The sequence below is a fragment of the Pararge aegeria genome, chromosome 27 (genome assembly GCF_905163445.1).
Source record: "Pararge aegeria chromosome 27, ilParAegt1.1, whole genome shotgun sequence".
Classification (NCBI taxonomy): Eukaryota; Metazoa; Arthropoda; class Insecta; order Lepidoptera; family Nymphalidae; genus Pararge; species Pararge aegeria.
The window spans coordinates 4,482,005-4,505,350 of record NC_053206.1 but is presented as its reverse complement, the minus strand read 5'-3'; the positions used below and the strand labels follow the sequence as shown (position 1 = coordinate 4,505,350).

Sequence of the window (23,346 nt, the reverse complement as noted above, 5' to 3'; positions counted from 1 at the left end):
TCCTTCTACAATGAGAAGGGGTTAAGGCCGTAGTCCACCACGCTGGCTCAATGCGGATTGGTGGAATCAACACACCTTCGAGAACGTTTTGAGAACTCTTTAACTCGCAAGTTTCCTCACGATGTTTTCCTCCACCGTTGAAGCAAGTGGTATTTTTATTACTTAAAACGCACATAACTTAGAATAGTTAGAGGTGTCGGGGTGCGTGGGGCTCGAAATTGAAGTCGAGCTACTGAGATAGCACCGTTTCTTACTACACTTATATTATTTGGATAGTAATTCCAATGCTCGGCGAGTAGATAAAGCTGTGGAAATAGTAGCAGAGGTTTTTGTGACAGCTCGTCCGGGGAAGCACTACAGCCATGTTTATTTCTTCCGCAAACCAGCATTTTTGCAATGCTGTGTTGCAGTCTGAAGAGCGCGGTTACCTATGTTATTATAGGCGCATGTGGCTTAACACCTACTAAGGTTTTGTGGACCCAGGGTGGCATTTTTAAGGACGTGTATTACCGTTATAGGCGATAGTTGTTCCAGCTTGACTAGCACAGGTAGGAGATAAAAATTATATCCGCCAATTATATCTAAGGGGAGCTAATTAACGTGCCCACCCCCGTTTATTATTACACATACATTATTTTGAGATATTATTTCCACTTGTGCGCCAATGCTCTGAAAGAAGATAATTTTGAATCCTTTCCTGGGGATAAAGAATTATTTTCTTTCAGAGGATATGATTGTCTCCTGCCCATGTTAGCCGTGCAGCAGGGCTAGCTCGGACAGGAGACAAAAATTATATCCCCCGATCATTTCCCCTGACAAGAGATATAATAAACGTGCCCGCATTCTAAAGCACAGTAATATGGAATTCAGGAGAAGTTTACCCCCGTTTATTAAAACAAATATATATTATTATTTGGATATTATTTCCACTTGTGGGATGCTCTGGGAGTTAATAAAGCTGTGGGAGAAGATAAATTCTTACCCTTTCCCCGGGGATATAACTGTCCCCCTGTCGGAGGCGGCGCAGTCAGAACTGTGCAGCCTCCAACAGGGTATGTGAACTCGCTGGCCGATGAAGCATCAGCCAGAATACCCACTAAAACCCAGTGGAGCCGCCTGCGCCCAAGTTGGGGTGTCAAAGGATCGCAGTCGCATGCAACTTTGACGCTCCGGAGCACTCGCCGAAGGAACGCAATGGTGTCTAAATGCGTCTGCGGCTCCTGCCACCCGTTCTTCTTCTTCGGAGGGGAAGATCATCAGCAGCCTGCTCTCTCTCTCTCTCTCCCTATCCGAGGCCTTCTTCAAAGGCATTATGGCTTTGCACAAATGCCCGCTACTGGGGACTCAAGGTCTTGTCTCCATCTTTGGACCAGAAGCTCCCTCCCGAGGGTACGGAGTCTCCCAATCTCCTCAATTTCTGGTCTTTCCCCTTGAGTCCTCATGCTTGATTGGTAGCGATGCACCTGTGCGAGCAGCCTGCAGGTCCCACGGCGGGTCACCAGCGAGGAGTATGGATGCAGTCTAAGACACCGTACGGTAGGCCCGGATCGCACACACTGCGATTACGCGTTGTGGTCTCCGCAGAAGTGTAATAATCTGCGGAGAAAATGCGTGCACCCATATTGGAGCCCCGTACAGCACCATACTCCTGACTATACTGTCCCTATGTTTTGTGTACCTACCAACAATGTAATACCAATCTGCAAATAAACGATTTGATTTGATTTGATTTGATTTGATTTTATACCCGCATATAGACGTCTGCAGGCTAAGTCCGGCCCCCCACGTTGAGCAAGAGCCTTCCCAGAGCGGCTGCGGCTCCGACGAGTCTGGGCGCAAGCAGCTCAAAGTACCTTCTAAAATTCCACCGGCCGTCCAAGGCCCAGGTACTTCATCTCGGCCTTTATTTCCATCTGAACACCCTGGACGGTGATCTATGCACTTCGTGGAGGACCTCTGCGTGGGCCATGGAAAAGGAGGGCCTCAGATTTGGGAACCAAAACCCTTAGTCCCAACGCCTGGATTCTCCTTACGACGAGCACACCGTGGCTAGACGGGACGCCTCCGAGAAGGAGCCCCCGCGGGCTGTGACCAGGGTGTCATCTGCATAGCATAACACCCTATTCCCAGGCGGCACAGGGGCCCGCAGGCGCCAGTCGAAGCTAATGTTCCACTACACCGGCCCCAGAACCGAACCCTGCGGGACCCCGTTGAGCACCTTCCGTCGATCTCGTAGCCCATCACCTATCCTGGAGGTACGACTCAAACAGCCTCCTGAGGCCTCCAGCCTCCATACCTGCTACCTAGATGGTACCGGAGGGCGTAAAGAAGAGTCACAAAGGAGAGATTGTTGAAGGCGTTCGTGACATCCAAGAAGACGCATCCTGCAGCAACTACCTCATCCGTTGTAACGGTTCTAGTTAGTGTATATTAAAAGATGGAACACGTAATCACAAATTTATTTAGGGTAACAAGGTCAGCGGTCGTGGGTGAAAGGGCCCGTCAATTAGTTCGCTTCCAAATTCTGCAGTGGGCGAGTACTGCCCTTGTAGCCGTTGATTGCGTGGCCCAGAAGGAACAGGCGAAGGCGAGGTGGTCTTCAGCTGCACCAGGAGACGGCACGTTGACGGTGACGTCGACAACCACAGGGAGTCGAACCCGAAGCGAGGCAGGCGAAGACGAGTTGGTCTTCAGCTGCACCCGGAGATCGGCGTCGGAGGTGACGTCGACTACAACAGGGAGTCGAACCCGGAACTTGAAACTTGAAACTTGAAACTTGAGACTTGAGACTTGAGGCGAGGCAGGCGAAGACGAGGTGGTCTTCAGCTGCACCCGGAGATCGGCGTCGGAGGTGACGTCGACAACAGTAGAGAGTCGAACCCGGAACTTGGGTTTGAACTCGAACTTGAAGCGAGGAACTCGAAACTCGAACCCTGGAATTTTCGTCCAGCGTGTGAAAAATAATTCCGCTTCAACTCGTCTGATTGCAAACACGTGGCTCAGCTAAGCGGCAAGCACTGCGCAAGATGGCGGATGCGTTGTTCACAATCAGACGGAGTTTACATTATGAGAGCGTGAGAAGCATTAAAATAAAACAAAAGACATTAAGACTAATATTAATTAAAAGATAGCAAATAGCAAAAGGTACGTGAGGTTATTAGCAAAATACAGAGAACTACTATAGTATGAGAATCTGGGAATTTATCGAAATAGGGACTTAATTATAAAAAAAATAGGAATTAAAACATTTAGATGAAATTTTAACAAAGAATATGCAAGGATTAAGCCAAATATGATCGATTGCATGGGTCAATGTGCGAGAACAAAGAACAAAGACAACGAGCGTAATGGCCGACCCGCATGCGTGTAATTTACCTAATTAAAAGATATTCTAACGTCTAAACTTTAAGGAATCGTTCAACACTTACCCGATACACGGGGTTAAGATAGCTCGAGGGTAAGTATCCTTAAGGTCTAAGGCAAAAGCAGCAATCAGGTGAGAGTCGTAAAAAAAAAAATGCGGCGGCGGCCGCACGGCGTCCAGCCTCTAGCAGAGACCTGGGCGACTGACGAGCCGTGCGAAGTTAGAAAGCCGCGAGCGCGGTTGGTCCCCGCGCACCGCTCCCCTCGCGCCGGGATACCAGTTTCGCGACATTTCGGAAGATTGCCCGCGCGCAAATTCCAACAATATTATTTTATAAAATTTATGTAACGTAATTAAATAGACATTTATTACGTTACACCGTAAGGGCCTTCAACGACTCCAGGGCGTCAATGGTGGAGCGTCCCGCCCTGAAGCCGTAATGCTCCACCGAGAGCCCTGGACCGACAGTTTCCAGGCGCCCAACGAGCCGGTCAGCGAGGATTTTCTCGAAGACCTTCCCGACCTCGCTGAGCAAAACTATGGGTACGCCGTCAGAGCGTCCAGCGTCCAGACTTCCCTCGAGGAAATCCCGGGTCACATATATGACCCGAACCGGGATGCCGTCTGATCCAGGTGCCGTCCGTGGACCGGAGGCGGCTCAGGGCCACGTCCATATCCCCCCCTGTAACCAGCGGGACAGAACCGCTATCGACTTGTGGGGCGGAATCCCTTTCGACCTCAGGCATCGCTGGGAGGACGTGTCCCTGGGAGTCCGGGATGAGTCCCTCAACGATGCGCCGCAAGAACTCCGGCTGTAGGGTCTGCGTTGCCGGAGGCCCCTGGTTACGGAGCTTCCTTCTCGCAACGCAAAAAGGGCGTCCCTAGGAGTCTCTACTCAGGCCCTCCAGCAGTTCCTCCCGGACCCGCTCCTTGGCACCGCTTATCGGCAGCTGAAGTACCACCTTGGCCTGGTGACAAGCCTCCCGCAGCTGCTCCTCCAGACCTGTGTCCAGACCATCCCTGCGGGCTCTGTGACAGGAGTTGCGGAGGACCGCGATTTCCACCAGTACACCCGTTTGCGACGGCGCCATCCTCGAGCCCTCGGCATTGTGGAGTCGCAGACCTCTGGGAGGTCCTTACGTAACCGCTTCGCCTGTTCTTCAACACTGGTGTCTGTTTCAGTTCTGGTAGAGGCCCACCGCTGAACAATTGAGGCCTCTCTGACCAACTCCCGGTCCATTTGTCCATTTGACCCTGGGGAGGCACCATCGCGATGACCGAGGAAGTCGAGACCTGAAATCAGACATACTTATAATCCGACAGGGTCTCGACCCCATCCTCCACCCTCCAGTTGGCAACTCCATCGGCAAGCGACGGGGAGGCAAAAGACAGTTGTCGGCGACTAGCTTTTATCCTAGAGTAAATAATTAATAAAAATAGTTGCATAATTATTATAAGATATTAGCATTTAAGATATTTAGGTAAGATAGATATTATTTAAATGTTATATAGACAATTATTTAGTAATAAGATTAGATTGTTTAGTAGTAAGAATTATTATTAAATAAAAAGACCCCGAAAGGTTTTATTGGCGGTCGGACACATTGATGCTCGATAGCTCACGATGAGTTCTCGACCAAGAAACGGATACAAATAGGCCACTCTGGCCGACCGCCAATCAGTCGTCCCGGAGCATTGAAACAAGAAACATCTCGTCTTTTATTGCGAAGAATACCCTGCAACCTCAAAAACGGTGTCGCTACCCCCACCCCGGGCTACGACTACCTGAACACGGTGGAACTCACGACCGGAGTGCGCAGCAGACGGGCGCCGACCAGCGCACGAGACAGAGCTCCAACTCTGTCTCAGAACATAAGGCAGGGTTCTTATACCTGCCTTATTTCGCGCCTCGTCACCCAGTGGGACACGTTCCCTTGGCGTTTGGTTCGGCATAAAACGCCGACGCGCCGCAACAACAGTTCTACGATAGAACCTCCTTGCGCGCGGACACAGGTGTGGAGTGTCCCTCTATTGAGAAGGGAGAGTCCTAAGTGCATAGCTCACACCTACATGGCCCTGCCACTACAGTCCGAGGTGGGACTCCCCCATGCCTGGTTCTTGGCATTGAAGTCTCCAAGAACCAGGGTGCACCCTGAGTTGTGTCGGCGAACGGCTTCGCTGACTGAATTGAGAAAGTCCTCTAATTCTGCCAGCGTGTGGTTAGGAGAGAAATACACGCCGACGATGGTGTACGGTGTGTGTAGAGGGGGGGTTCCGGGATTGTGGTTGCGGGACCTCCTCTCGAGGGTAGGAAGGTGCGAGCCGGCGCTGCTCGTCGAGACAACTACTACCGAGCCACGCATGTCTCCAACCCAGCCTGCGGCGGATTACAGTAGCAGGTCTTGAGCAGTGGTTCAAATTCGCCTGGAGTACACTGATATAAAGAAAAATTTTTCCCTGCCCATACTAGCCGTGCGGGGAGATTGCCAGGGGAAAACATTTCTATGGAGAATTCCACCTGTATTATGCTCTTAATAAACACGCAAGTAAGTCCTTCGACCACGTCAATACAGGTAAACAAGTATTCAGTAGACGCAATAAAAGTGTTAATAAAAATTAAACAATGGCATTATTTGAACAGATGAAATAACATATATTATTGCCTTTATTAGTTGAATTTATTTAAGTGATATTTATTATATTTGCACTTAGTTTTGATGGTATAAAAGTGCTGGGATCGGTTTACCTTCATAGTTGATTCATTGGCCTAAACGGATATTTATCCTCAGGTCTTAAAGATGAATCTTTACCTGTTTTTTTTGGTGTCCGTACTCGGTGTAAGTGTTTTTCTCTATTATTATTATCTATCATTTATTTATATTTTTTTCCAGGGAAAAATAAAAAACACTATTAAAAATTTATAAAAAAAAACCACACCTCCGCTTGCGGGGCTTTTGAGTACCCAAGCAACCGGCGGTTGTGGGAATCGAACCCACGGCCTTAGATTCAGAGAGCAGGGTCGTTGCCCACTGCGCCGTCAAAAATTATTAATAAATATAATAAATAGAAGAACAAACGGTTCCCACTGGATTGGTGATAAACGCGGACGAAGAAGTTTATTTATTTATACATTAAAAGTAAAAAAAAAAAGAAGAATAAAAAAAATCATAGACAGAAGCAATATACGAAAGGCAGCTTTATCGCTTAGTAGCGATCTAACGAATAGTTGAACTAGATGACACAAATAAAATATATAATAATATTATCTTTATATATATATATATTTCTTGTGTGCGTGAGTATGTCACGGAACTCCTCCTAGACAGCAGGACCGATTTGAATGAATTTTTTGGTGTGCGTTTGGGTGGCACTCTGGATGGATAAGATCCACAAATTAGCCCGACAGTTGGCCCTGGGGTCCGCTAGTAAGTATTTAATTAGCAAATTTGGATATTGCACTATCCCGTTTTATGTAATATGTTTCTTAAACCAAAGGTTGTCTGGAGGAGATCGTTTCAAGCGATAAGGCCGCCTTTGTGCAAATGTTTTGTTTTATCGTTTATTTTGTTGACCTGGCTTTATGCTATTTGTAAGTGCAATGAAGACTTCTTCTTCTTCTAAAATAATGCATAATATAATAAATATTAAATAAAAAAAAAACGAATATAGAATTTAACAACTCATAAATACATAAATAACAGTAAATACTATTACGTCGTCTTTAATGTAATATCAAGCGATTTAGAGATTTAAGTTTGTTTTGTTGGTTATACTGTTAAAAACAGCTAATAAATTTATCTTTCATTGCAAAAGTGGTAAAATCAGCTATTATCAGTTTTGTAGTGGATTTTGTATTAATTCTAAAAATATCCTTGATATCTGATGTTTGTACCGGTATTAGTACTACCAATGTTCAAGGTAATTTCAGTTAAAGCCACCTGAGATTCCATCGGTTTCTGAGGAATATTTCTTATTTCCTCACTTGTAATGCGGGTGTTCCGTTCAAGAGCCTCTATTTTATTTTCCAAGCTACTTATATTTTTTCTATTAACTTTTCTTTCCGCTGTTAAAAATGAAAGTCTTTAAGCGATATAAATTCGACTGACTGTTTAATTTGTAAGTTTTGTTCCATGAGTTCATGTAAAGACTCTAGTAATGCCGAGAATTTTGTGTCTTGTTAGACTTGCCACCTTGTGATGAGAGCTTTAAACCGAATACTGAGTTCTAACCTTTCAGAGTTATGAGCGATTTAAGCAATAAGATATCACTTACTTTACCGGTGAGGGAAAAGATCTCTTTTTTTGACGTGACAACGTCTTATAATTCGATGGAGCCGGCCACACGCACGAAAAAACATGACGTATGCGGCGTTACCTCGCTCTGAGGCGTTCCATTCAAGGCTTGAAGTGCAAGCGAGAGCGCGGAACGAGCGACAAAGAGGCCCAGTCGGCCTCCGCGTTCGACATCTGTATCTCTCCTACTTGAGTGAGCGATGCGTCCGCGTGGACAGCTTCTATACAATAATACATTTACATGTTTTCGGCAAGGATGAACTGCAGTGAAAAGTGAATGTGGTGTCAATTGCAGCAACGATAATATCTATCAAAGAAATAAAATTAAAATGTTGCTTTTGAAAAATGCAACCATTCCATCAGTATTTTCGTACGACGTTGTCACGTTCAACTATCGTCAGTAAGCCGACTTTACAGACAACCAATTTTTTTGTGCTCCTACAAATGAGCCCTTGACTGCACCCTCACACACCCTTACACCACCAGGGAAAGTTATGATGCAGTCTAAGATGGTTACGGGCTAACCTGTTAGGATTATGGCATACCTCTAATAGGTTTCTATGCGACATCGTACCAAAACGCTAATCCGCTTTGCACGTCTTTATCGGAGAGCTGGTAACTAGCCATGGCAGAAGCCCACCAGGCAAAAACCAAAAAACAAAAACCTTTGTTTATTATGTCTCGAAAGTCTCTTAGAATGTGAAGGTTTTTTTTTAATTTTTTTTTTTTGTTATTTTTCAGGTACTGAGTACGCACGCAGTTCCACGCGAAGGTAAGTCGAAGTCCTGGATAGAAGCAGGCGTTACTTTTCGGAAATTCATAATACATTATGAAAATTAAGCTTAATAATCTGTATGGTGTTATTTTTAATTTCTTCAATCCATATACTCTGTGTCTGGTTGTGTATATGTATTTTATAAGTATTTTTGTATGTTATTCATATAAATATTCATCAGTCATCTTAGTACTCATAACACAAGCTACGCTTACTTTGGGGCTGGATGGCGATGTGTGCATTGTCGTAGTATATTTATTTATTTATCTCCTGAAGATGATCCGGTTTCGGAGCGAAACGTGCGTAGAGGGTACATTGCCGAAGATCTGTCTGGTGTGGAGTATAAGGATTGAAGAAATTATAAATAACACATAAGTTCTGATACATTTGCTCTACATAAGTTCTGATAACTTTTATGCGTGCGAGATTGGCAATAATTTTGGTCGTTTTATTATTAGATGATTAATTTATTTTTAAACTTTTATACCTGTCAGATATTCATGCTTTGGTTTTTTATTGGTCGAAGTTACATACCTCCTTAGCGGGCCTTCGCTGTCGGACTGGGACTGTATATACGAGGTTCGATAGAAGTTCTTGAACTTCGTGATCGGATCGGAGGTCGAACTTTCGCTGGATGTAAACGAGATCTCGTTATTCATATCGTCCCTTGGGCGATTGTCAGTGAGTTGGATGCGTTTTGTTTCTATATGTTTTACCGTCGCCATTTTTATTGGTACTGTAACAAAACATAAATTGCATTCCATTTCGAAATTCTCCTCTAATGTGAAACATATTTTAATTACATTTTAGTTTATAGTATGTTTGATATTTAAAAAAAAAAACATAAAACAAACAAAAGTGGTTTTCTTTATGTAAGTTTTTTATTATTTACATTCTTAATAATTTGAAAATTAACCCTATTCTAAAACGCAACAAAGAACTGGATGCTGGAAGGATTGAAGAAATTATAAAGTACTACTAAAGCTACTATCGCCAAAGGTTGTCTGGGAGAGATCGCTTTAGCGATAAGACCGCCTTTGCACACCTAAACTAGTTTTTTATTATTTTTTATTTGTAAATGTGTTTCTTTGTATTTTGTTTTTGTGTGTGCAATAAAGAATTTAATAATAATAATAAATAACACCGTACAGATTCTCCTGCTATTCGCGGAGTATAGCAAATTAAGCTTAATTTTGCATACGTTGAAGTCCTACCCGCCAGGCTATCACCGTTTCTTTATTATGAACTAGCTACTAAGTGTAAAGCAGTGGCGTGCACTTGGTTTCTTACCAGGGTATGCATACAGCAGGTAAAATGAACAAAATGGCAAAAAGCTTCCTCTAAAGTGGCAAAATGTTAGGATAGGCAGTGCTTTAGTGCATTTATGAAGTGCACGCCACTGGTGTAAAGTGTGTGATTACGAAAATATCCTGTGGGATGACGAAACAAATTTTAACATTCAAATACATTTTAACTGAGCACCCACAGAATTAGGTAAATACAGACACCGTGTACACGACTAATATTGAAGCATCAAAAACCACTCCACTTTAGAATGGCTGCTCGAAGAGGCGGTTAGACACTTCATACCATTTAGCAGTTGACAGTAATTATTTTACCTCTAATGTACTAAACTTTCTGTAAGACGGGGAAAATGGAAAAATTTTGTGAGCCAGCAACATTCCGCGCGTGTGCAGTGAGACGCGCGCGGGGCGTTTTCACTATTTTTTGGACACAATACACTGCATGCAATAATGGCTGAATGAGGGTTCTGTATGTTCTGAACTCTGCGCGAGCAATTTCATTAATGGGTGCCCTGGTTTTACAAATGGGTGCAAAGGCGCCCTTATCACTAAACGTGACCTTTTTAAATATAATTGTAAAAATAAAATTAAATATGTATTTATTTTACAGCCACACTTGGTCTCCTCCAAAATGTAGTAGGTAAGTTAACAAGTACTATAAATCATCATAACCTCCGAATCCCACAATGAGAAGGGGTTAAGGCTGTAGTCCACCACGCTGGCTCAGTACGGGTTGGTGGGCTCCACACACCTTTGAGAACATTATGTAGAACTCTCAGTTTCCTCGCGATGTCTTCCTTCTACGTTAATCATCATCATAGTCATCAATATTCCCAATTAATTGCCCATTCCCAGTTTAATTGGTGTGCACATTTCGCGCCGAGAATCGAACCCGGGTCGTGTTTTTGAGAATTCATAATTTCTGAATTTTCTCTGGTCTGGTCTGGTGGTAGGCTTTGGTCGTGGCTAGTTACCACCCTACCGATAAAGACGTGCCGCTAAGCGATTTAGTGTTCTGGAATCCGGTGCGATGTCGCGTAGAAACCGATTAGGGGTACGACTACCATACTCCCTAACAATCCACACGAGTAATTTATACATCGTTTTGAATAACAGACACAGTAACAGTTTTATAAATCTCAATAATAAGACACTAGAAACGCCCTTTACCACTTACAAGTATAGAATACACATAAGTGTGTGTGTATGTCTATAGCATCGTATTTCCCGAACAGGGGAACTGATTTTGATTTTCTCGTTTGAAAGGTGAATTAGCTAGGAGTAGCTATGTTTCATGAAAATCGGTCCAAGATGGCGGATCACATATGTTTTACAACTCCCTCAATATGTGTATCAAATGAAAGGGCTAGAGGCTAGAATACTATACACTCTGACAAATTACAAATCCAAGATGGCCGCCACCACAGCATGGCGAATTAATTAATGCGTGTAATTCTTATGTACGCATCAAAAGTGCTACCTATACCTACTTGAATAAAGATATTTTTGACTTTGACTTTTGACTTTACAATAACAATTGGTGTGCTCGGAGTCACGTTCGCGGCGACAAATTGACGCGTAGGTAGGTACACATTATTTCAAGTATGCGCCCGAGCTCAACTTTTTATTAGTAATACACAATATGTAATGCAATTATTTTATTGTTTTCAGGCAAAAAAGGTCTCCTCAATAATGTAGTAGGTAAGTTGAATTTTTTTCCAATTATTAATTTATTGATAGATCGATTTATCACCCCCGAAATCTCGTGCATACTAAATATCATGATTATATACATCGTGTAAATGAAAACCGAAATAATACTTCACTTTACTTCACTGTAAATGCTTTAGAGGTACATTATTTACTGACTCTGAGACTTGTCTGTGAAATCGAATACCTAATAGTTTTTGAGTAAACCACTGCCATGGTTTTTCTGAAATCAATCAGATACAGCCCGAACATCACATGCAAAATTAAAACCATGTGCCTCCTGTCACTTTAATAGTCACTCGCTCCAGTACTCGCTCAAGTTACTGGACAAGTCAGTTACTCGCTCCAGTACTCGCTCAAGTTACGCGCTCCAGTACTCGCTCAAGTTACTGGCATAAGTTACTCGCTCCAGTTACTTACCTAGTTACTCGCTCCAGTACTCGCTCAAGTTACAAGCTCCAGTACTCGCTCAAGTTACTAGCGCCAGTACTCGCTCCAGTTAATCGCTTAAGCTACTCGCTCAAGTTACTAGCGCCAGTTACTCGCTCCAGTTACTCGCTTAAGTTACTTGCACAGTTACTCGCTTAAGTTACTCGCTCCAGTACTCGCTTAAGTTACTCGCTTCAGTTACTTGCAGTTACTCGCTCAAGTTACTCGCACCAGTTACTCGCTCCAGTACTCACGCCACTGGAGTGAGTCCAGTCACTTGCACCAGTAACTCGCTCAAGTTACTCGCTCCAGTGACTCGCTCCAGTTACTCACTCAAGTTACTGGCATAAGTGACTCTCTCCAGTTACTTGCCCAGTTACTCGCGCCAGTACTCGTTCTAGTCACTCGCTCCAGTTACTTGCACAGTTACTCGCTCAAGTTACTCACTCCAGTCACTTGCACCAGTAACTCACTCCAGCAACTCGCTCCAGTACTCGCGCCAGTTACTCGCTCCAGTTACTCGCTTCAGTAACTCGCGCCAGTAACTCGCTCCAGTTCCCGCTCCAGTGTCTCGCTCTAGTTACTCGCTCCAGATACTCGCTCAAGTTACTGGCATAAGTTACTCACTCCAGTTACTTGCCCAGTTACTCGCTTCAGTTACTCGCTCAAGTTACTGGCATAAGTTATTCGCTCCAGTTACTTGCCCAGTTACTCGCTCAAGTTACTCGCTTCTTACTTGCTCAAGTCACTCGCTCCAGTACTTGCTAGTTACTTGCTTAGTGACACTAAGCAAGTAACTAGCAAGTACTGGAGCGAGCTAGTAACTCGAGCGAGTAACTTGTGCCAGCAGCTAGCTCTAGTAGCTCATGCAAGTAACTTACTAAGTAACTTGCTCGAGTTACTTGCTCATGTTACTTGCTCGAGTTACTTGCTCGAGTTACTAGCTCAAGTTACTTTCTCGAGTTACTAGCTCAAGTTACTTGCTTAGTTAGTTAGATACTTGCTTATTTTAGTAATTTGAGCAAGTAACTCACGCCAGTGACTTGAACAAGTAACTTGAGCAAGTATTTCGAGCGAGTTACTGAGCAAATAACTTGAGCTAGTAACTCACGAGCGAGTAACTTGAGCCAGTAGCTCTCGCTCAAGTCACTTGCCCTTGTCAAGGCGGAAACTCGAGCGAGTAACTCGAGCAAGTAACTTGAGCAAGTAACTAAGGCCAGTGACTCGGACAAGCAACTGGAGCGAGTAACTGGAGCGAGTAACTTGAGCCAAGTCAAGTGACTTGGCTCAAGTTACTCGCTCGACTTTTCTTCCCTTTTTCCGCCCTAGTCACAGGCGCAAGCTACTAGTGAGTAGTTATTCGGGCAAGTAACTCGAGCAAGTAACTTGAGCAAGTAACACAAGCGAGTAACTTGAGCAAGTGACTCAGGCAAGTAGTTAATGCAAGTAACCTGCACCAGTGAATCGTGCAATTATCTAGGCCCAGTAGCTTGCACCAGTTAATTCAGCAAGTTACTTGCATGACCTACTTTTGGGACCCCAACATCCGTCCTTTCTCCGAGCTTTGTGACTGCCCATTGCCACTTCAGCATCGCGACTCGTTGAGTTGTCTCGTTTAAGTTTTATTATTATAATTATAATTCAAGATTTACTCTCACGCCCGTGTACAAAATAAATACATAAAATGAGCCAAAACAACATTAATATACTTACTTAGATATATACAGGTTAATAAACTTAAATATACATTACGCAAATACATATTTGCACCGGGCGGAGGATTACACCCCGGCAGGGGATCAGACCAGACGGCCGGGGGTCAGGGCGACAGGCTTAGGAATCGGCAGACTATCGTAGCCGAGACCAGCAACACCTCTTTCTGCATCTTAGCTGCCAGTGAATTGCCTCGGAACCCCAGTCGCCTAATTATTATTATTATTAAATTATTTATTGCACACACAAAAACAAAATACAAAGAGAAGCACATTTACAAATAAAAAACTAGTTTAGGTGTGCAAAGGCGGTCTTATCGCTAAAGCGATCTCGCCCAGACAACCTTTGGCAAAAGTAGTTCTTATAAGGAACTGGTTGGTGCGGCAATAAAAATTTCTACCTGCATCGAAATATTGCAAACTAAACTACATGATATTCTAATACTACACATATAGTTATTATATATAATACTAGTTGTACGCTGCCCATAAAAGACATCCTAATGAATCTGTAGAACTCTGTTTGATTATATTCTAATAAATTTTTTGTTGGTGTTGCATATTCTTTTTCTAATGAAAAGAATGGTTAGAACGCGGCTGGTTATGACATAAATTACCAGGCATCATAAAAAATAAAGAGAGCAGAACTCACAGAAACACTTGGAGTTCTATGATTACTTTTTTAATTTTGGCAAACAGCGCATTGAAACTACTTGATCCAACCGATCATCAATCGAAATTTCCAATCATAATTCGCGTGCTGACCTTAATCGTACTTAGTGTTTTTCAAAGATTTGTTGATATTGTTTGTCATTAAGCATAACAAAAATAGTGACTTAGAGATCATGAAGAGTTATATTTGTCCTATAGGTAACTGGGCTTGCTCAAATTCAAAACCCTAGGAACGCCACTGGTTGTACCCAGCCATGCTTTGCTGTGGCACATTTTTATGGAATGTTTGAGAAATGAGAAACAAAACAAAGAATAATAATTCTAATAATTTAAAATGACATTGTGAGATGGTGATAACAAAAAAAAACACCCGGCTTAGTTTGTTGTGGGCTTCTTCTTAGACCAGGACGCGTTTGGAACCCTCGTAGCTTTAGTTTTAAGTTTACGAATGTGGTTATCGCCATCATCTCACTACCGTGTAATTCTTATGTACGCATCAAAAGCACCACCTATGGGCCTAATTGAATAAAGATATTATTGACTTTGACTTTACATATGTCAGCGAGTGTTTTTCTCGCTTTCGGCAGATGGCGCGGTCACTGGTACATCGATCGTTAAAAAAACTGTATTATAACTGTTCGCAGTCGCGGATTTGCACTGATGCAAAAAATAGATAAAAACAAAATTCTTGATGCGGATTATATGTACATCATGCGTAAATTTCAGCTCGGTCGGTGCAGAACTTTTTGAGTTTTTGAAGCGAACACAAACCAACATAACATTTATATATATATAGATATATTGTTCATACATAAAATGATAATAAAATACATACTATAACGCTACATACATAAAAAAAATAGTTTTTCAAACGACTTTTAAAAAGAGGCAAGGATTTTGCCTGACGTATGTCATCAGGTAGGGAATTCCAGAGTCTGACACAATTAACTGTAAAAGAATTATTAATGTATTAAAATAAAATATTTTGTTCCCAGGCAAGCAGGGTCTCGTCAACGATGTAGTGGGTAAGACAACTTTTACTACTGACTTATAATAACCGAAAATTATAGCTTAACTTGTCAATCAATCAAGTCAATATCCGACTCGAATCGAAGCGACGGCAAGCATAGCCAGGATATAAAAAAATATTTCCCCCGATCCCTTGTCAGGGGACAGAATTAACGTGCCCACGAGGGAATAAGAGAAGTTTAACCCAGTTTTTATTTTCTATAATTTAAAATATTTTTTTAAATTCTTAACAATGTTGAATAAAATTTTAATAAAAACAAGACTATTGAAAATTAAAAAAAAAAAAAAAACATTGAAATGCCTAAGCAACCGGCGGTCAGGGCTCCAGGGTGAGGAACCTCCTCACAATACGCGCCGTTTCAAGGACTACTGCCTTCTCTATCCGACCCTTGATCCAACAAGTAACGAAGGAGGTCGAACCTGTATAACCAAGTTGTGGAATTTTCATTGGTTTATGTGATACAAAAATACGGCATTAATTTTATGTGTAATAATACTGTTTGTTTTCCTTGAAAATCTAATAAATAAATAAATAAATAAAACCTTTTCGCGAGATGACCTTTGACTGAAACGACTATCGGAACAACAACGGTCGACTAAACATTCCACATGGCGGTAATCTCGGCAAGCTCCCAAGTATACTTTTTCCTTTTTAGCTCTCAAAATTCAAAATTCATTTATTTCATGTAGGCCTAGTTTATAAGCACTTTTGACACGTCAAGTTAGTCCTTTTGTAGTAACTCTACTCTAACTTCTGTGAGAGATGAGAGCGAAGTGGCCTGCTTACAAGCAGCCCTCTCGTTAAGGAATTCATCAATCGGGTTAAAATGTATATTATATAAACAATATCCAAATAATATAAAATTTATATAATACTAGCGGACCCTCGCGACTTCGTCCACGTATGAGTTAGTCGAAAAGCAACATATCTGATGCTAACATCATAATATACTTACTATTATTTTACGTGGTATACTGAGTTAGTAAATTGTCATTATTTTTGTTGATACATACATACATCCATCCTCACAAACTTTCGCATTTATAATATTAGTAGGATGGTACGCATGCATTCGATCGTTGTCCCATATGCCTTGCGACTGGCTTGTATTTGTAAAGAGTTATGTCCTTTATCTCCGTAAATATTTATCTGATCCTTATTAAAATAAGACAATACATGCTTGGTAGTCTTCTTAGTCGTGCACTCTTGGCAGAGTGGTCGTGGCTGCTGAGATGAATTTCATGGCGCTAGGCGTCATTGAATTGCACGGCTTCCCGCGCGAGTCTTCTCCTCTTTTGGCGGTTGGCAGCGTGTCGAAAGCATTCCACCACAGTTGTCTGGGTCAGCGATTTCACCGTATCTGTCCAACTGAAAAAAATTGTCATCCCATTTCCCGGAGGAAACTTATTGCTTATAGGGATAAAAAGTATCCTATATGTTGACTCGGAATATCAGCTACCAATATACCAAGTTTCATTTAAATCCGCCGAAAGACAGACAAAAATTAAATAAAACTCTGTTTTAGACTCAGTATCGATTATAAAGCACACCCCAGTAAAAAATTTCAAAATATATGAGATGTTCCAGTTACAGTTTTATTATAATTTATATATTATTTCTACTCGTACTACGTACCCAGGTCCTCGTGATCGGTATGTCCAGCTAACCACTAAACAACGAGGCGGTTAATTTAAATTAAAATATAATATTATGTTCCCAGGAAAGCAGGGTGTCCTCAACGATGTAGTTGGTAAGTCAAATTTCGAAAAAAAATAAAAAAAAATAGCAAATACTCGTAAAAGGGAAAAATATCATATGGACTTGAACCGGGGTCTTCTCGTTTCTTGAAAAAAGAATGGGGGGGCAAACAATTCAAAAAAAAATCCAAATTCAAAATTCATTTATTTCAAGTAGGCCTAATATAAGCACTTTTGAAACGTCAAGTCTGTCTGTGTGTAGTGACTCTACTACCGGTTCGAAAGGCAGATTCTACCGAGAAGCCAGCAAGAAACTCAGCAGTTGCTCTTTTCCAACATTAACAATTTACATTTTACAATTCAAAATTCATTTATCTATCTTGTGAGAGATGAAAGCGGTCTTACAAATACTATATTGTTATAAATATATTGTGAGGCTACCGTAAGGATACTTATTTCTTTAAATTTTTCACGGAGGGATTCACGTTATTTAAGTTTATATATTGACCGTACAGCTCTTTTCTGCAATATGCATATAGTTTCAATATCAGCAGCTTTGCCCCATAATAAGATCCCGTAAGACATCACACTATGAAAGTACGCAAAGTAAACAAGTCTTGCTGTTTCTACGTCAGTAATCTGTCTAATTTTCCTGACGGCGTAGGCAGCCGAGCTTAGTTTACCTGCTAGTTTATCTATATGGGTACCCCACTGAAGCTTGCAATCTAAGGTCATGCCCAAGAAAACTGTGGAATCTTCCATTTTTAGTGATTCTTCATTTATCATTAATTAAATAATAAATAAAATAAATAAATGTACTACGACAATACACACATCGCCATCTAGCCCCAAAGTAAGCGTAGCTTGTGTACTAAGATGCGTGATTAATATTTTTATGAATTATATACATACATACATAGAATATACATATAAACACCCAGACACTGAAAAACATTCATGCTCATCACACAAACATTTTCCAGTAGTGGGAATCGAACCCACGGCCTTGGGCTCGGAAAGCAGGGTCGCTGCAAACTGCGCCAATCGGCCGTCAAACCTCAACCCCGGGGGGTTTTTGTCATTGTCATTTTTTCTTGTGCAAGAAAGTTTACAAAACAAAAACAAATATAAACTACAAAATAAAATGTATCTATCTATATAAGTATATAATAGAGAAAGTGTGGGAATGAAACTTTCAGCGAATCTCCGGATTGATCTTGCGAGTAATCCTGTAAAGTTTGGTGACGGATCGGAGCACTCCTATTTTTGAACTGTCAAACTGTCAAATACAGCTTTTATTTACTATGATGATATTCTATTGTTGGGTGTACATGGGGTCTGGATAATGATCTTTACCCGCTCGAGAAGAGAATTAATACGGAGAGAAATAAATGATTTAATATATTATGAGTCTTAAATAAAAAATTTAATGATGTAAGTTTATTGTTTAAAAAAAATAAAATAAAAAAATCTAGCCCGGCGAAGCGGGCTGGGTACGCTAGTACCTAATTAAATTAACAAGTTCATTCAAATAGGCAAATTATTTGGTCGCGCTCCCTGGCGCAGCGGTTAGCTATGCGGTTTTAAGTTGGAGGTGCAGGGTTCGATTCCCGGCACGGGAGATTTGGGAATTTATTATTTCCGAATTTCCTAAAAACCGTTTAAATAGAGCTGCCATACGCCTTAAAAGGTTAGCCCGCTACCATCTTAGACTGCATCATCACTTACCACCAGGTGAGATTGCAGTCGAGAGTAAACTGGTAGTGTAATAAAACAAAAACAAATGTTTTGTTCTCAGGCACGCAGGTTGTCCTCAACAATGTAGTAGGTGAGTCAACTATCAGAGCTTTTTAGTCATAATTATCCCACTGAAAACCTTCCTGGCGCAGAGAGCGCTGCGGTTTTATGCCGAAGGTCCCGGGTTCCTTCTCCGGCAGGGGCAATTTGGGAGTTAAAAACATCAAAAATTTCTCAGGTCTGATCTGGTGGGAGGCTGCGACCGTTGCTTGTTACCATACCGCAAAGACGTGCCACTAAGCGATAAAGCGTTCCGGTACGATGTTGCGTAGAAACCTATCGGGGGTTTGGGTTTAAAATAACTAACACACCATAACAAGTCAGCCCGCTACCATCTTAGAATCAGGACATCACAGTATGAAATAATGCAAAATTAAAAAGCGTAGCTGTTTCGCTAGTGGTCGGTCAAAATTTAACGACAGCACAGTCAGCCGAGCACAGAATTAAGAAAATGCAGAAACCGTGTAGACGTAGCCGTAGTAGTATCAATGGCCGCTCTTCATTCTTCAGCCACTTCATTCTATTTCATCATCATCATCATCAACAGGCCTCAAGCGTCCACTGCTGAACATAGCGCCTTTCCAAGGGCGCGCCACCACACACGGACCTCCGCCTTTCTCATCCAGTCGCTTCCAGACACCTTTTTAAGGTCATCTGTCCTGCGGGCTGGATGTCGTACCACACTGCACTTACCGATTCGCAGTCTCCACTCCAGAACACGTCTGCCCCAACGGCCATCTGTCCTACGACGGACATGACCCGCCCACCACCACTTCAACTTGCTTATCCTTTGAGCTATGTCGGTGACCTTTGTTCCTCTAAGGATTTTCGTCGCTTTTCACGAATCCTATCCCGAAGAGAGACTCCCAACATAGCTCGCTCCATTGCGCGTTGCGCGACTTTAAATTTGTGGATCAGGTCGACTGTCAACTAAAAAGACATTCGTCATCGAAGACTTGACGCAGTTTACCTTACTTCCAACTGTTTACTTTAAAATGGGGAAAATGACAAAAAATTTTTGGGCTAAAAAATTCCACGTGTGTGAAATGAGACGCGCGGGACGTTTTCACTGTTTTTGGACACAATGCACTGCATGCAATATTGGCTAAATGAGGGTTCGGTATGTTCCTTACTCTGTACAGCCGCGCTTAGTAGACCCTCTAGTGTATCTTAATGGTCACCAAGATACTAACTTAGTGGGGTGCCCATTGAGATTATCTAAAGTCATGCCAAAAAAATCTCTATGATCTCTTTACCTAGACTAACCTGTTTCCTAACTCAAATGTAAGGAAGATGACCGGACCAGACCTTAAATTTTAATTTTAATAACTCTAAATGCTTACTCTTATTAGGTGCTACCAAAAAACCATGCGCTAAGTCGCAAGGTGCACAACCACATCCAGTACCTTCGATCCAGCCATGTGATAAATCAAAAGGTGGATGCAAAAGCAAACCACAAAAACAACAACAAAAAAAAGAGGATGAACCAAAAAATAAGCAAGTTGAAATACCAAATAATCCAAAACCGTGCGCCAAATCGGGTGGGAAAGTTACCAAACTTGATGGTCAATCACCCAAAGTACATCCAGCACCAGCAATAAAGCCGAAACCATGCGAAAAGTCCAAAAGAGGATGTCCGAATCCACCACAAAATAAACAACCAAAGAAAGACGAAGGACCTAAGAAAGAGAGGAAACCAAAAAGTAAGTCACCAGTGGAAAAACCTTTTTCTAAATCTAGTGATAAATCGCCCAAGGTTGGTGGTCAACAACCTAAAGTAGCAACATCAAATAAACCAAAAATCTGTAACAAATCAAAAGGAGAATGTCCAAATAAACAACCGAAACAATCACCAAAGAAAGACGATGGCCCTAAGAAAGAAATTCAACCAAAAGCTACAAAAACAGGTGAAAAATTAAAGAATCCTAAAGAATGGTCCAACGCTAATGAAAAAGTCCCCAAAATTGGTGGTCAAAAACTTAAACCACATCCAATACCATCCAAAAAAGCAAAAGCATGCGATAAATTAAAAGGAGGATGCCCAAATAAACCTAATAAACAACGACCAAATAGAGACGATGGACCTAAGGGAGACAATGAACCAAATACCACACAACAAGGTGAAAAACGAAAGAATTCAAAACCTGGGCCAAAATTTGGAGAAAAAAAACCCAAGCTTGATGGTCAATCACAAATGGCAAAGAAGCAAAAATTATGCGACAAAACAAAAGGTGGGTGTCCGAATAAACCACAACCAACGAAAGACGAGAAACTAAAAAATAAGCTACCAGCCAAACATTCTGACAAACAGCCAACGTCAAGTGGAAAAAAACTCAAACTTGGTGGTCAACCACCCAAAGTGCAACCAACACCAGCAAAGAAACAAAAACTATGCGACAAATCAAAAGGCTTATTTCCGAATAAACCTCAAAATGAGCAACCAAAGAAAGATGAGGAACAAAAAAATAAGCTATCAGCCAAAGATTCTAAGAATACAAAACCTTGGCCAACGTCAGGTGGAAAAAAACCCAAACGTGATGGTCAACCACGCAAAGTGCATCAAACATCAGCAAAGAAGCAAAAACTATGCGAAAAATCAAAAGGAGGATGTTCAAGTAAATCAGGCAAACAACCACCTAGTAAAAAAGACGTAACTAACAAAGACAAGGAACCAAAAAATAGGCCACAAGTTGATAAAACAAAGAATTTAATACCTAACTCCCAATCAGTTAGAAGAGTACCCGAAAACAATGGTAGACAGACACCCAAGGATGCCTCACAAGGAAAATTGTCACGTAAGGGCAGTGAAGTGAAAGAAACACCAAGCACTACAGCAAAAGAAAATCTAAGTGATACCAAAGAGAGCTCATCGGACTCTCCCTCAATTAACAAAGGCCAACAAGAAAGTGCTGAAACTAACCAACAGCGTAGAAAAAAATCTTCTTCCTCCAAAACTGGCCGCAAAGAAGATACTACCGAAAGTAATAAGAAGATCACTGGCACAATATCCCAGGGTCGAAACACCTACGACGAGACAAATCAGAGCTCATCAGATTCTAGCTCAAGCACCTCAATGAACGAAAGCCAACAAGAAAGTGCTGAAACTAACCAACAGCGTAGAAAAAAATCTTCTTCCTCCAAAACTGGCCGCAAAGAAGATACTACCGAAAGTAATAAGAAGATCACTGGCACAATATCCCAGGGTCGAAAAACCTACGACGAGACAAATCAGAGCTCATCAGAATCTAGCTCAAGCACCTCAATGAACGAAAGCCAACAAGAAAGTGGCAAAGCTATCCAACAGAATACAAACGAATCTACCTCCTCCGAAACTGGCCGTAAAGAGGACACTACTGAGACAAATGAGAGCTCATCAGATTCTAGCTCAAGCACCTCAATGAACGAAAGCCAACAAGAAAGTGCTGAAACTAACCAACAGCGTACAGAAAAATCTTCTTCTTCCAAAACTGGCCGCAAAGAAGATACTACCGAAAGTAATAAGAAGATCACTGGCACAATATCCCAGGGTCGAAAAACCTACGACGAGACAAATCAGAGCTCATCAGATTCTAGCTCAAGCACCTCAATGAACGAAAGCCAACAAGAAAGTGGCAAAGCTATCCAACAGAATACAAACGAATCTACCTCCTCCGAAACTGGCCGTAAAGAGGACACTACTGAGACAAATGAGAGCTCATCAGATTCTAGCTCAAGCACCTCAATGAACGAAAGCCAACAAGAAAGTGCTGAAACTAACCAACAGCGTACAGAAAAATCTTCTTCTTCCAAAACTGGCCGCAAAGAAGATACTACCGAAAGTAATAAGAAGATCACTGGCACAATATCCCAGGGTCGAAACACCTACGACGAGACAAATGAGAGCTCATCAGATTCTAGCTCAAGCACCTCAATGAACGAAAGCCAACAAGAAAGTGCTGAAACTAACCAACAGCGTAGAAAAAAATCTTCTTCCTCCAAAACTGGCCGCAAAGAAGATACTACCGAAAGTATTAAGAAGATCACTGGCACAATATCCCAGGGTCGAAACACCTACGACGAGACAAATCAGAGCTCATCAGATTCTAGCTCAAGCACCTCAATGAACGAAAGCCAACAAGAAAGTGCTGAAACTAACCAACAGCGTAGAAAAAAATCTTCTTCCTCCAAAACTGGCCGCAAAGAAGATACTACCGAAAGTAATAAGAAGATCACTGGCACAATATCCCAGGGTCGAAAAACCTACGACGAGACAAATCAGAGCTCATCAGATTCTAGCTCAAGCACCTCAATGAACGAAAGCCAACAAGAAAGTGGCAAAGCTATCCAACAGAATACAAACGAATCTACCTCCTCCGAAACTGGCCGTAAAGAGGACACTACTGAGACAAATGAGAGCTCATCAGATTCTAGCTCAAGCACCTCAATGAACGAAAGCCAACAAGAAAGTGCTGAAACTAACCAACAGCGTACAGAAAAATCTTCTTCTTCCAAAACTGGCCGCAAAGAAGATACTACCGAAAGTAATAAGAAGATCACTGGCACAATATCCCAGGGTCGAAAAACC

General features: G+C 42.0%; 1 protein-coding gene across 1 annotated transcript in view; it reads right to left on the bottom strand.

The window, feature by feature from the left end:
* Nucleotides 1-3,312: 3,312 nt before the first annotated feature.
* Nucleotides 3,313-23,346, bottom strand: part of LOC120635821 — a 53,164-nt gene continuing 33,130 nt past the window's right edge. Inside the window, exons 3-4 of the mRNA XM_039906986.1 lie at nucleotides 8,966-9,167; nucleotides 3,313-4,657 (exon numbers count right to left, since the gene is read on the bottom strand). Of these exons, the coding sequence (XP_039762920.1) occupies nucleotides 4,543-4,657; nucleotides 8,966-9,156 (306 nt within the window). The 5' untranslated portion in view covers nucleotides 9,157-9,167 and the 3' untranslated portion in view covers nucleotides 3,313-4,542. The remainder of the gene's footprint in view (nucleotides 4,658-8,965; nucleotides 9,168-23,346) is intronic.